This window comes from Cantharellus anzutake (genome assembly GCF_015039405.1).
Source record: "Cantharellus anzutake strain C23 chromosome Unknown EI90scaffold_7, whole genome shotgun sequence".
NCBI classification, from domain to species: domain Eukaryota; kingdom Fungi; phylum Basidiomycota; class Agaricomycetes; order Cantharellales; family Hydnaceae; genus Cantharellus; species Cantharellus anzutake.
In genome coordinates this window covers 205210-218878 of record NW_024066957.1, presented here as the reverse complement: position 1 = coordinate 218878, position 13669 = coordinate 205210, and the positions used below count along the sequence as shown (strand labels likewise).

Here is a 13669-nt window from a genome sequence, read left to right as displayed (position 1 = left end):
ACTGTAGAATAGAAATGCCAGAATCAGACCATGAGAAACAAAGAACCAAACTAAGAAAAACGAGAAGAGCCACCGATGCACGCAGTGGACATGTGAAGACAGCAAGTAGGAGAACGCCTACAAGGACTGCCCGACAAAATCGATCTAGGAGTAGGGATCCGCTAGATCAGCATGACTGAACGAGCGCGGCGTCAGCATGCGGTGAGGCCGACAGTGGGTACGGCGCAACGCATGCAGCGGACGTGCAAGAGCCCCAAGCACGCAGCATACGCCAAGGAAAGAGCGTTAGTGCCGGAACACCATGACACACGAGCCTAATTTAATCTCGTACCTCCATTAAATCTCAATTAAACACCCCGCAAACGTTCTGAATACATACGCTTTTAATAATTTAACGATTGCATCATAAATGCTTCCCACTGCATCGAAATTGTCAAAAACTAGCCTCACCTAGGCGAAAGCTTAGTTTCAACGTAGTACGGGATTCTCCGACAGAAGGTATTGCGCGACCATGTGACCAATTTCTAACCGGATAGTATCGTTATCCTTGTTGTTTGCATGCATCTCCTTTCTTCTGGTTTGCGTGGTCCTGGAGTCAGCGTTAGTGGCGTGGGGACACTTATGGTTCAGGAAGAACATCGCGCCCGTGAGGATCCAAGGCGTGCATCTAGGTCTTGGAACACTCTTCCCCCAGATATCATATACGAAGTTGTCCAATACCTTATCCCGCGTCACTTGTACCCCGGTGATAATGGCTACTCATCTTCTTCCCCGAAATTTGTGACGAGGTACATCCAGGAACGTGCCAGTTTCGCGTCTCTCATTCTCGTCTCCCGTAATTGGGTCGACCCTGCGATGCGTGGCCTCTATCGTGAAATCACAATATTCATTTGCACCGAAGCGTCCGTATATTTACTACGCGAATCCCTCAAGTCTCATGGGAACCTCGTTCGAACCATTATTCTTGACTCCCGAACCCGTCATTTGAAGGACCGACCATCTCTCATAGGCAGGGTTCCTGATCAGCTTGCTCGGTTCAATCAGAGGGCTATGTTGTTAAACGAAATTTTAGCATCATGTTCGCACCTGACAAGTTTGGAGAGTTTTGGCTGGCATGACGATGCCTTTGCCGAACTCGCTCAGTTCAATGACAACTTTGAAACTGTCATCGGTCCTTCATCTTCCGTGAAGCATTTTACGTGGACGATTGGGGGTTATTCACACGGGTTGCGCTGTGCCCTCCGGCACTTTTCTCAGACATTAGAATCCTTGATTATCTATGATTGGGATCCAATTACTTCTGTGTACAGAGATAGCCGGCCTTTCACACCCGTCTCTCGCCTTCCTGGCCTTCCGCGACTTTCAGAACTTCGTCTTAAAAAGGCGTCAGACTCCAAATTGCCTCATTTGCTTGAACTTCTCAAATGCACGGAATATCTCGGGGAAGATGGAAACACCACTTCTCGTTTACGTGTCTTAGAGGCGGAAAGACCATACTTGTTGACGCCCAAGGACTTTCTGTGGATGATACGAATGACAAAAGCATTTTCCAACCTCAAAACGCTTATTATCACATGTGTTCCGTCCCGCTCAAAGCCGTTCCATATCACCGGTACATGGGAGTGGTATGATTTTTCCGAACTCCCCGGTGCACTTTTTCAAAGCTCCCCACATTTAGAAGAGCTCTCGCTCCTCAGTCCAATTCCGCTCTCTTCACTCTTAAGCCCTCCTGAAACACTCCGCACAGTTCGTACTCTGATTTGGCGGAGTTATTTTGGGCCACACGAGTTCATGCGCTTCCTGAACTCTCCATCGAGCCGAAATCTGACGCTTATCGAACTACAGCATACCTCGAGGACTGCGATGGCCAAGTGGAAAGTTGAGATGGAAACTGTGTTGCGAGTTGGACGTGGTCTTGGAACAAACATCATTATCCCCGCCGAAATCTATCCCGAGCCCAAATTCAGACAACCTGGTGCAATAATAAACAGAAACACGCGCTACAGTCACTAGGTACCAGGTCGTGCATCCCCCCATCCAGATCGGCGATGAACCATCTCAGGAGAAACCCCTTAGGCAGAACCTCGCCGGAAACAGTTGGAACGAGGAGCGAAGCTCCTCAACCTCGCTACAGTCACAGGCGCAAATTGCAACCAGGCAATTTTTGCGTTTCAATCACCCTCAAAGCGCTCGTTCGGGAATCGAAGCGTCAAAAATCGGTGACGTGGGTGGCAAATAAAGAAGTCGTGAGGACCCCAAGTCAGGTCTTTCCATTTAACGGGTCTTTGGACATTTCGACACCCACGAGATTGTCCTGTAGCCTGTCCCGTACAGCACGATTACTCAGACTTTCCCCATGGGCTTGTACTGGATTACATCCAAAAACGCGTCGCTTTGGCGTAGTTTGCTCTCGTCGCCTGACCGCCCGTAGCTGATCCCATGGAATCAAATGTCCTTTCGCTCCCTCTACGAATCGCTTAGGTCGTATGGGACTCGCATTCACACAATCATCGAACAAATTGTTTGGAAAGGCCGGCCATTGGCGGGTCGTTCAAGGGGTTATCTGGTGAACACTCTGAATTCAATCAGAGAGCTATGCTACTGAACAGTGGCAGCCAACCGCCGTTATATCCAGGGACAGCCGACCTCCTGCTTTTCGTTTATATCGTGCTAGAGGCTGAATGAACCCTAATACTGGTTGACGCCCAAGGATTACATGTGGATGATGCAGAAGTCAAAAGCGCTTCCAATCTTAAAATGCCCCTAATAACCTGTTTCCCAACACATTCAGACCAATAACCAGAACGTGGGAGTGGTTTGATTTTTCCGAAGTCCCCAGTGCAGTTTTCCAAGTGCTCCGGATTTAGAAGAGTTCGTGCTCTTCCCCCTCTCTTCCTTCTCCAATCCGCCTGGGACATTCCATGTGTTCCTAATTTGGCGGTATTAATGTTTTGGACTGCAAGACTTCATGCGCTTTGAGCGGGAATCTGACAAACATTGAGCGCGCTACGGTATACGTCAAAGTTTGCAGTCGCCAAGTGGACAGCTGAGATGGAGAATCTGTTGCACACCGGATGTCGTCCCTGTCATCATACTCAAAATTTATCCCGGGCCCCAATACCTAAATGAAACTACAGGCTACGGTTACTAGAGACACAGTACTCCATTGCCACCCATACTGTTCCTGAGTTGCGTCTGATGGCTATACGAATAGCATGGCAATAGAGGCCGCCGGGGGGAAGACAAACCCGCCTAGCACCCCATAAGGATGGATCCGTAGGGACCAGCATGACTGCGCATATTTTAAGAACTCTGATGTGGAATACCTGAGAATTGCCACTCAAAGATATTTCCTCCACAAAGGTCATCGCGGCAAGTCCCAGGAAGACTAGAGTGATGAATACCAAACCCCTCCTCTATCTGGGATCGGAAAGGGAGTGTCTCCCCTGATAGACCATTCTCCTGTTCATTTGCCGTCAACTACAGGAGTTGCCTATTTCTAGTCTTTCGTCGTCGCGAGTGAAAGAAATAAAAACATGTTCCGATCATTCCCCTGACATGTGTCGGAACAGGGAATCAATTTCATACCCTCCACATGCATGCAATGGAAAGGTCACTGTTCATGTCGTAGCAAAGAAAAATGGAGTTATCTGCGCTGAATGCCAACAAAAGCCACCGGAATGAATGTTATAGCGTCGGCTCGGTTTCCCGACGGTGAACAGAGCGACGAGGTGTTGAACGGGAATAAAAGAAACAACGATTCTGGCCACAACCACTGGTGGCCCGAGTCACGTTAAGCGCCCGTAATCGCAGCATCCTATAACGATGGCTCCAAGGGGCCACCGTGACTGCGCGTATTTAAGAGCTCCGATGTGGGCCACCTATGAATTGCCACTCCCTCGGACTCATTTCCCCCGAAGATGTTGGGCACCGCACCGGTAGAGCAGTTCTGATTAGTGTTACCCTGCCCTTTGCAAGCGTACCAATCCCCAAAGGCTGTCCCCGCGGTGACAATGTGCTTCTCTCCTGAGGAATGATGGAATCCCGTGAAGGGGTACGAGAGGGTAGGGATTGGATCCTTTTTACTGATGGAAAATATTTTCAGTTAATCCCTATGACGAGAGCAAGGGGACAAGGCAAGTTCACTTGGTAATGCGAGCAAGGTTAGTGACATGGGCGTCAGCGTAGTCGGCAAAAGCTCGATTACCAACGCGTGGCATCCCAAAAGTGTTAGTGCAGAATTCTGTATCAAGAGGGAGGTCAAGCGGGAGGTAGACTGCATCAAGGAGCGCAATGGCTCCTAACGGGAACTTCAACACTAGTCCAGCAAATATCCCAGCGTCAACAATCGTTCAACTCACCAAGTGAATGCCTTATGATATAGACCGTCTTCGAGTTAGTAGTCTTCATGGGAATGTTCACCGCCGCTCGTACTCCGGGGCCGAGCGAGAATGTGTGCCGAGGGATCCACGATGTGCTTCAACTGAGGAAGGAGGCCGGGAAAGAACTTGTGGTTGGGCCTCTCGAGGATGATATCCAAATCGATTAAATCAGCTTCGAGTCAGACGTGTTCGTTCCCTGATGACTGACGAGGATACCTCCAAGATGGTTCGCATCATAACCGACATACCCTGTCCTGTAAATCTACGCCTACGGTCTGAGCAGCGCGATACCTATATCAGTGGTGTATCGGCTGCCTGGGCGAGTCCTGTCCTTACATACACGACGACGTGGTATACGCCACTGAGATGAAACTTTGGCAAAGAGTGCCAAAGCGTAAAGGAAACAAAGGGAAGGTAGGGTTAGCACCTCAAAGCGCCCCGCCCCCAAATCCCAAAATACGGATCTACGGTCCGTACATTCACCTTGGTGACGTTTGTACCGCGGCGTTGGGCTGCTATCCCTAACATGTCCCGCGCGCGAGGGCTCGATATCACTAGGCTGACACAGAAAACACGCAATATTGTGAATCAGAGCCATCTCCACCACTTCCCTAGCACCGGAGGAGTCAAGCATGCAAATTGGGCCGGAGTAGCGTATGAGAGCTCCTGAGAGGAGGCCATGGGATTCACAACAGTAGATCTAGAGTCCAACCTGACGGGAAATGTTTGACGACAAAGGTCGTCGCAGATAAGATCACGATCCAAGGAAGGAGGGCGCTACTGAGACAGGTCAGTGTGAGGTGCATTGAAGCTTATATATGAATATTCCCGCTGCTCTGTAGCCCTCTAAAATTGCAAGATAAGTTCTTCTCACGGGCCTTCGAGTTCACATCTTCCACCAAGCACGCTTCCCTTTACTCATACTATCCATCATTTGCTTCACTACACCCGGGTATATGTGCATTGCATGTGTATGAATCCCTGCAGATCGCGGGTTCGACGTCAGGCCACCCAAACTCCTATCCCAGCACCAAGTAATTTGCCCAAAAATCCCTTCCCGTGGTCCATGATCTCGCCAACTCACCCTGCTTGGCCACAGGCCCACGCGAGACTTGTTAATTAGGATTCGGTGCCCGGACAGTGTAGCATGGAATTGTGGAGCAATGGAAAAATGTCTTCGAAACTCTGATGACGCAGTGATCATAGAATAAGGTGCTCGTCGTCGTGCACGATTTTTTGTCGCTACGTGTTGGTGGGCTAGTGGAGAGGTAGGATCGAGAACTGGGAAATGCGACCCACAGCGACCCAGTCAAGTTCATATGGAAGATTGTGTTTTGGACATTGTAAGAAACCTTCGGGTGAGTAGAGTCATCAGCTGCGTTCGTCACAAGCTGGTCCTTTGTGAACGGGGACGAGTAGATCAATGGCCTAGCGGCTTCGGCATCAGCAATTACTGCCTGCTCAGGCGTATGCCCGGACGTCTTGATCGAGCCTGTACCAATTTTACGCCAACTAAGGAGGGGACGATGACGCCGAGGACGTTCACAGACTTTACACGCTTACACGCTGCGGGTAGCCAATGGAGAGGAACTAAAAAAGGATTCTATTGGGGTGCAACTGTCAATGTAGCTTGCAAAAAAAGCGAGGGGGGGTGAAGATGAAGGTGACAGAAAATCATCCGGAAGAAAAAGTCAGAATCGCGGCAATCTCCTCAAAAAGCACACCCGGGATGCATGAAACGCGTTATCTACTAATTACCAGATGATCTACCGGTCGCTCCGTAGCGGAAGCCATTGATGAGCCGGTCGAGGGCGACCGTGCGGATGATAGCTGCTTGCGGCGCTCTCCGCATTGCGGGCACTCACAGCCACATTAGCTGGTTCCATAAGATTAAGACTTAGCCGGGGCCTGCTACGTAGCTGCCGCTTGTGGCTTTCTGTTCTGGGTCATGTGGATACTCGCGGCCCTGTTGTAACTTGTCCAGACTCCTAGTCAGTACCTTCACCCATAGCCCGCAATGATAGGTGGTTCCAGCGGTGCCGAACAGTGACTGTCAGAAATATGAAGTGGATTCATCGAAGAAGAAATCTGTAGGGAGCCCGTTGATACTGCGCGATTAGAGCTTTCAGTACTAAGCAGCCTGAGTTGCGGTCCGTCATGGCACGTGTGGCCTGCCCTTGCACTAATATCAACGGTGAGGACCGGCGTTGCTGGGACAAACTGTAATTGGGGCCACCATGCAGCTGGAGCCACAATCCCGACCAGCTAAATGTGCGTTGGTGAGCGCTGTGTCAATTTCATCACAAACACCCAGTGGTCGTCGGTACTCTTGCCTCGGCCCCGGACATGCTAACGATGACCCTGGCCAAATCGAGTTTTAAATTTGGTTCGACTGGTTTTGGAAGGCAAAACCAAATTTAGAATTCGATGCTGGCCACTGACGCGCTCGCTGACACTGAATATCAGCCAGTTGCCTTTTCGACCGTCCTATGCCGCACAGCAGTTCTGGTGGATGGCAAGTTCAATCCCCTGACGTTCGGGATTAGCCACTGTACGTGTTTTCGATGCAGGACGGCATGGCTTCCTTCCAGATCGAAGGAGGGGTGCATTATTACCGCGGATCGTGAGTGATTAGCGTCATCCATTGAGCTTGACTGGTTCTTCTTCCCCATCTCGACAATACGTCGTCGCCAGCCTCACCCTTGCCAACTACGGCGAAACATTGATAGAATGAGTGACGTTGGTATGAAACATTCTACCGGGGGGGAAGGGTTTTCTGGACCAGAGCTCCTGTCTGAGCAGGAAGAACTTTTATAAGCCCGTTTCATCACTCTTTCATCGACGGCAGACTTGCACCTTGAACGTCTCGAACCATCTGCTCCAAGTGCGGTTGCTCTACTCATGGCGATTCTATCCACCACCGCCGTTGTTATCACTTCCATCGTCATATCAGTTGTATACTATATGTACAGAAGACTCGCGATTGGATCCAGGTCTACTACCCATCTCTTGGATTATCCAGTGAGTTGCATCTCACCTCACATTGCGATTCCTGCTTCTATCTTTGCTCACTTGCTCCCAGTCTCCCCCCCACTGGTTCTGGGGACACGAAAAAGCGGCTTTGTATGACACCCCTTACGGGGAGCTCTATTCCGAGTGGATCGACGAGAAGGGGAGAGTCATCAGAACCAAAGGGGCACTTTGGGTATTTCGAGCAAAACTTCGTTCTCTTTGATGGAACTTATCATCTTCGAATTTCGTTATCTAAAAGCATGGGGATATCGTACGTGCACAAACGTCGCTTTGTTATCCAGAAAATTTTAATCATATCTGTAGCTTATCGTGGCTGATCCGCAGGCACTGTGGCACATAGAAGTTAAGAACGCGTACAGCTATCAGAAGTCCAGGGGTCTCCGCTCCTTGATCGAGCGCATCCTTGGCAGGAGTATACTCTGGATCGAAGGTGACGAGCATAAGAGAACGAGGAGTGCCCTTATCTCCTGCTTCACGTATGTGTCAAATCCCCCTGATGGAGGGAACCTCCACATTTTGAATTTCTTACATGCTGTAGTGGCAGAAAGTCAGAGAGATGGACGGTGTCGTCAACGGGTGTGCTGAGAAGGTAAGCTTTCTCAGCCATCCATCCGATCCCTTGCATCGATTCATCTTCCATGCAGCTTGTAGATTCCATGAGGATGCATATAATTAACGAGATGGATAATGGAGTATTATCGCCTATTGTTAACATTGTGGAATGGAACTCTGGCATAACGTCAGTCTCAAACACGCTCCCCTCTCAATCCCCTGCTGACATCCCTAGCTGTTCAGGCTTGACATCATCGGACGAGTGGTGAGCTGTGTGACTACTAAAGCCTTCCGTCTGATAATCTAGGCCCAGGGCTTTGATCATGACTTTGGTTTGGGCAAGTCATCAGAAGCCACGGAATTATCACGGACCGTGGAGGACTTTGTCGAGTCGACATCGACATTTACGGGCTTTTTGGTGCGTTCCATCCCTGCTCTTGGCATTGATTATTTAGCTGATATTTATGACAGACGCCGATTCTTTTGCGAGCCTTCCCTTTTATCTTAGTCTCCCATTCGATGTTGTACGAAAGCAGGCAGCTATTAGGAGTCATGTCCGAAAAGTTGGAAGATACTTGGCGGACGCGAAGGTCGCTCGTCTCATGAGAGGTGAGAGCCTCTCTGAAGACAGTAAAGATCTTCTTAGTCATCTAAGTGAGTCGCCCCCATATTTTTACAATAACCATGAAAAAGCAAGCGACCTAAGTTCCATGTATCCCTAAGTCAAAGCCAGTTATAAGGAGGGAGAGGCTTTGGATGTGGATGAACTACTTGACCATGTGCGTGCTTTTTCTGGTGTCAGTTTGCTTTTTGCTTCCCGTCTTCTGATACACGATCCTCCATCTAGATCAATACTTTCATGTAAGACATTTGATCGTGTTTTGCGTAGGCACACGCATTATTAACAACCGAGAAACCAGCCTTACCGGCTACGAGACCACCGCTGTAACGGTGAGCTTTGCCGTCCATGCACTCGCCCATCATACAGATGTCCAAACCCAACTACGCGGAGAATTAAACGAATTTGGTCGCGAACCGAGGTTCGATGATTTCCAGAACAAAGATATCCTGAGACTCCTTGATGCGGTGACTAAAGAGTCGTGAGTCAGACTTTCTGGAGTGGTTCCTCCTCGCGGCTCATCGTGCCGTGCTTGCCAGTTTCAGACTTTACCCTGCAGCTCCACATACAGAACGAGTTGCGGGGAAGGATGACGTGATCCCATTGAGTGGGCCAGTGCGTGCATCTGATGGGAGCCTTATGAATTTCATCGCCATCAAGAAGGGGCAGGTACGCTTCATGATACCAGAGCCAGACATATGAATGTCACGAGAGCTAAATGAAACCTCGGTACTTTGTAGATGATTGTCATTCCACGTCTTTCTATCAACACCCGCCGCGGAGCGTGGGGTATGACGGCCAAACGTTCAAACCCTCACGTTGGCTCTCACCGAACGATGGCGAGGAAAAGACTACCTTCGCAACACCACAAGTTTCGCTTTCCGGCTGGAACCATCTAGATACCTTTGGAGAAGGGGCACACATGTGCATTGGATTTCGGCTCGCCATTTTCGAATTCAAAGCGATCCTTGCCGCCCTTGTCAAAGCGTTCGTATTCGAGGAAGTCCCAAACGTCCAAACGAAGAGCCATAACATTGTCGGGACGTTGCAGCCGAGCACGGTGTTACACGATCCGTCGACGAAGCGTCCTTTTACCAAAGCCCACTACTTGCCTGTGAAGCTGTCGCTTGCCGATCAGCATTAGCGTACATTCTCGGCAGTCCGTTTGCCCTGCAATATCGCCATATCCTGGTCACGCGCATCGTCCGAACCATCGCCACAGTTAAGCGCGATCATTGTACTTAGAGTCGACCCCTGCAACTGTAATCATTATCATCTGAAGCTGTCATCGCACCATCTCGTGGCTTACACAGTGATGCACCTCAGTCTGAATGCCATCATCTGATTCACGCGCTGTTTCCCCAGTACTATTAGCTGCACGTCCATCCGGAGGAGGTCATATCAATCATGAGGCTGCAGGCACGTAACGAGTAATATGCATACCGCTGCAATCCTCGGCCAGAGTCCAGAAAGAATCGAAACGTTTGGTATGGAAATCATATATAGCGCGGAAGACTCCTTACGCTTGAGCATTCAACCGTCAATGACTACCTGGGGCTTCTCTTGATTTGGCAAACTGGAATAATCCCTTCACTTGACCCCTGCAGCGAAGAATTTACTGCCAGCCAGCCAATATTGTTCATCAAAGTAATGATCTGCACATTGATGCAGGTGCTGCATCTAGATCATGCAAGGAAGCGTCAAAGTTTATTGCCGGGCCGATGGCAATTCACTACATATGACGAACACGGCCGGTGACTCAGATTTCCTGCAACTTTGTCCAAACACGATGGGTTGCTGTGCGTCGCGTTTCCCAGTTCTCGGTCCCATCCTTCTACCACGCCTCACGCATTTCCTGTGGGTCAAATCATGATGGTGTTACCACTTATACAGACTGCCCAGTGACTGCTGTAAAGAGTGTCAAAGCCATCAAAACGAAGGACGGATCAAAATTGCGTCCTCAAAGGGGAAGGGCTGTGTGCAGACCGAATGCACGTTCAGGGACTTTTTCCAATGGTGACCTTTGCCTTAACTCCCGAAATCCTCCCGGTCGCGCTCTTCGGGACAGTGGCAATAGGAATTCTACCTCCTGACTGTCTGTGGTCCGCCGTTCCAGACTTAATCCAAGAGCGAGTATAGGATCCAACGCAGATATGGGCCAACGGGCTGAAGGCGTCCTTTTGAGAGTAGATGTCAATGACATTAGCGTCAGCGACATCCAGGTGAATGAGTACGATCGCTTCTAAATCAGTCGGAGGAATTATTTTACTTAAGGCACCAGATTTATGTAAGTAGAACGTGTGTTGAGACGTGTTGGTGATTCCCGGAGGAAAGCAATACGACTTAATTAGCCGTATCTCCCCTGTAATAGAACGAATTTCCGATCTTCCAGGCTCAACGGGTGCACACGTTCATACCACAGCTCTGGCCAGTCCCACTCCTTGGATCCAACTCTAAGCGCGGTCGCGTCTCTAGCTTCAAATGACTCCAACGGAGGGAGGAAATAAAAATCGAGAGGACTCGTTCGATTGAGGCGCAGCATAACGAGTCGACGAAGGCGAGTATCAGGCCCAACTTAGGCGGAAAAGGACGAATGCTCATGGAGAAACTATGGGCACGCATGGCACACTTGTTGCAGGGGGCAACGCGCAGAAGCGTAGTTTTCCGACTCAGCAGAACCCTGTAGTCCTGTCGGACCAGCTGATCTGGGACGGACTTTGACCAGAGATCGAATATTGAGGCGGAAGCATCTTCCTGATTGATTTGGTCTTCCTGTCATTGCGTGGAAAAATTGATCACTGCCCTATGTCCAGTGTAATTACTTACCACATTTTGAGGCACGGGTATGCATCCCACTTCTTACTCTGAAAGAAAATTTGACACATATACACTGGCGCTTCCGCTTGACCAAGGGAGAAGATTCGATCTGAGACTCAGGTAGCTCGAGACGAAGATATGCGAGTTTTGCGGACGGATACAAGCTGGTTCTAGAACGAATAGGGCTCATCAGGGAGGCGTCGTCATTTATGTAAGAGTTTATTGCCTGCAAATCCATATAAAAAGTTGTTCGACAGTTCAAGGATCTGCATCCGTTGTACCCAACACCCCCTTCTCCTCCCTCCTTCATTCCCGACCGCTAAGGCATCTAGGAAATACTTCAGCTGACGAGGTGATTGGAACTTCGTTTTTGTGAGTACACCTGATCTCACTTCTGTTGTGCCATACGTTCGTAGGATCTGATCGACCATTCCCCAGTCTGAACACGCATACTCTTCGCCAGCCAAAGGCCATCATACTCGACTCTTAACACACACCGTCTGTTCCTGGACGCCAAACCACTGTGAGTGTTTATCTTTCATTACAACCATAGTATATCCGTCTCAAGGAACTGAATCGCGATATTCGAATCAGTAGAATGTCGCCGAGGGGGCAACATGGCGCCCGGGCATCCAGGTATTTGAGGACTTCGCTTCTGCATCCAATCTCATGACTCATTGGTTCCACAGCCAGGATGCCCACGCAACAGATGATGAACCCCAGGTGCCTCCACCTGGGTTTCATTACCCCGCATGGCTTGCCCTATGTGGCGGCCATGAGCATGTTTTAGAGCCCGATTGGGCTCTAAAAACTGTCGTCGAAGCGCCCATCGAGGCGCTGTTCCCAAACATGCCGGTCGGCATGATCAACGAGTACCGCGTGAGTAATATTTCACTTTCATCTTCCATATGTTGTTTACTGACCAATAATATAGTGGCAGTACTTCCATGCCAGGGTTTGCCTGATTTGCCAGGAAATCAGGAGGCGCGCCCGGAATGAGAGGCGCCGGAGGTAAGTCTTCACTAGCAAGGTCGGACTGCGACATTGGCCAGGCTAACTGTTTCACTAGGCAACGTTTGATTGTGCGGCGATCAACTCGCCTTTGTAAGTAGTGGAATCCTCCAGGCTAGCTGATTGACTGAAGGTATAACGCTGTGGTGTTACTTTTGCAGGCGCAAACCAAAACACAATAGGGACGCCGACACTTCAAGCTGGTGCCCCATTCGAAATGGCTTCCTCCCGCTCGGTGCCACAGGACAGCGCCATACCCTAGCGTATTCGATCCAGGTCGTACCATCATCGAGATCGGAGGAGATTGCCGGCGATTCTACCGTTTCCTGGATGATCTTTTCTAGAATCTGCATTCGTTCGCCTAGCACCATATCCACGTTTGTACCTCGACAATAGAATACTCTTTTCTTCGTCTGCGACATTGGCTTTCATAGCGCCTAAGTTTGTAAAGTCTTTGAAACGTTCTCAACGTCAACGTTCCGTTCGTGTGGTCAACTCGTGTAAACAGGGTTTAGCTTTTTCGCGGGTGCGCGACTCAAGATATGCTGCCACGCGCCGAAACAGACAGCATTGAAACCACCGTAGCCATCGATCAATCCACCTCCACGACTCCAACAGAGGGCTAACTCGCGATTCTTCGTCCCTTTACAAGTTTCGTTCAATATGTTCCGGGCACAGTGTTCCATCGCCTTCGCCTGTTCCTGTGCGTCGTCTTTCCGAGCTCTCGTTCCCCCATTTCCACCGGCCACGGGCACGTAATCACGTAATGACATTGCCCACCAGAGCAGCTTATTGGAGTTTCCAAGGCATTTTTCCATTACTTCACAACCCCATGTTCCACTATCCAGGCGCCGAATTCTGTCAAGTCTTGCGTGGTTCCGTGGCAAGGTGAAGATCCAGTCGATGTTCAAGCTTGCGTGTTTTGCGGCGATCGAAATCCGCGCGTCCATCCCACAAGCAACAAATTATATATAGAATACGTTGTACGGAAACCTGCAAGTCGCTTGTATGCAATGGTTCTCATTCCTCATTTGTACGTGCGACCATACTCCCTCATGCACCTCCTGTGTGCCAAACGATAGTGTTACCACATCTGCGACCTAACAACTATGATATCCAGAATAAACAACAACAACCTAACAACTATGGGCGCGGAGCAGGCGCCGTGCACATCGTAAAGGGGACAATATTATTACAAACTTTATGCATTTCTTAGCTGTGGGGGCGAGAGACAGGTCAGGATCGTCCATCCTAA

General features: G+C 49.7%; 6 protein-coding genes across 6 annotated transcripts; 2 read left to right on the top strand and 4 right to left on the bottom strand.

Moving 5' to 3' along the window:
• The first annotated feature begins 517 nt into the window (after positions 1 to 517).
• Positions 518 to 2256, top strand: EI90DRAFT_2414485 (uncharacterized protein). The gene is made up of 2 exons (XM_039052987.1): positions 518 to 2013; positions 2063 to 2256. The coding sequence occupies exon 1, from the start codon at positions 559 to 561 to the stop codon at positions 2011 to 2013; it is 1455 nt and encodes a 484-aa protein (XP_038920657.1). The 5' UTR covers positions 518 to 558; the 3' UTR covers positions 2063 to 2256.
• Positions 2257 to 3817: 1561 nt separating this feature from the next.
• EI90DRAFT_3012953 (uncharacterized protein) lies at positions 3818 to 4410 on the bottom strand (the record flags this gene model as incomplete). The annotated part of the gene is made up of 3 exons (XM_039056611.1): positions 3818 to 4085; positions 4147 to 4318; positions 4362 to 4410. The coding sequence occupies 3 exons, from the start codon at positions 4408 to 4410 to the stop codon at positions 3818 to 3820; spliced, it is 489 nt and encodes a 162-aa protein (XP_038920656.1).
• Positions 4411 to 7283: 2873 nt separating this feature from the next.
• EI90DRAFT_3117860 (cytochrome P450) lies at positions 7284 to 9730 on the top strand (the record flags this gene model as incomplete). The annotated part of the gene is made up of 15 exons (XM_039063036.1): positions 7284 to 7403; positions 7465 to 7587; positions 7654 to 7665; positions 7719 to 7891; positions 7968 to 8004; positions 8060 to 8154; positions 8211 to 8232; positions 8281 to 8385; positions 8423 to 8621; positions 8691 to 8746; positions 8815 to 8828; positions 8888 to 9067; positions 9126 to 9255; positions 9327 to 9375; positions 9459 to 9730. 15 exons carry the CDS (start codon positions 7284 to 7286, stop codon positions 9728 to 9730), a joined length of 1587 nt encoding a protein of 528 aa, XP_038920655.1.
• Positions 9731 to 10911: 1181 nt separating this feature from the next.
• EI90DRAFT_2414279 (uncharacterized protein) lies at positions 10912 to 11895 on the bottom strand. Its single transcript, XM_039052986.1, has 3 exons — positions 11786 to 11895; positions 11413 to 11731; positions 10912 to 11358 (listed from the first exon to the last, which is right to left on the bottom strand). The coding sequence occupies exons 2-3, from the start codon at positions 11711 to 11713 to the stop codon at positions 11195 to 11197; spliced, it is 465 nt and encodes a 154-aa protein (XP_038920654.1). The 5' UTR covers positions 11714 to 11731; positions 11786 to 11895; the 3' UTR covers positions 10912 to 11194.
• Positions 11896 to 12099: 204 nt separating this feature from the next.
• EI90DRAFT_3039134 (uncharacterized protein) lies at positions 12100 to 12688 on the bottom strand. Its single transcript, XM_039058917.1, has 3 exons — positions 12662 to 12688; positions 12543 to 12607; positions 12100 to 12522 (listed from the first exon to the last, which is right to left on the bottom strand). Exons 1-3 carry the CDS (start codon positions 12667 to 12669, stop codon positions 12269 to 12271), a joined length of 327 nt encoding a protein of 108 aa, XP_038920653.1. The 5' UTR covers positions 12670 to 12688; the 3' UTR covers positions 12100 to 12268.
• On the bottom strand, positions 12539 to 13611 carry EI90DRAFT_3039127 (uncharacterized protein). The gene has a single exon (XM_039058916.1). The coding sequence runs from the start codon at positions 13362 to 13364 to the stop codon at positions 12906 to 12908; it is 459 nt and encodes a 152-aa protein (XP_038920652.1). The 5' UTR covers positions 13365 to 13611; the 3' UTR covers positions 12539 to 12905.
• Between the last annotated feature and the right edge of the window lie 58 nt (positions 13612 to 13669).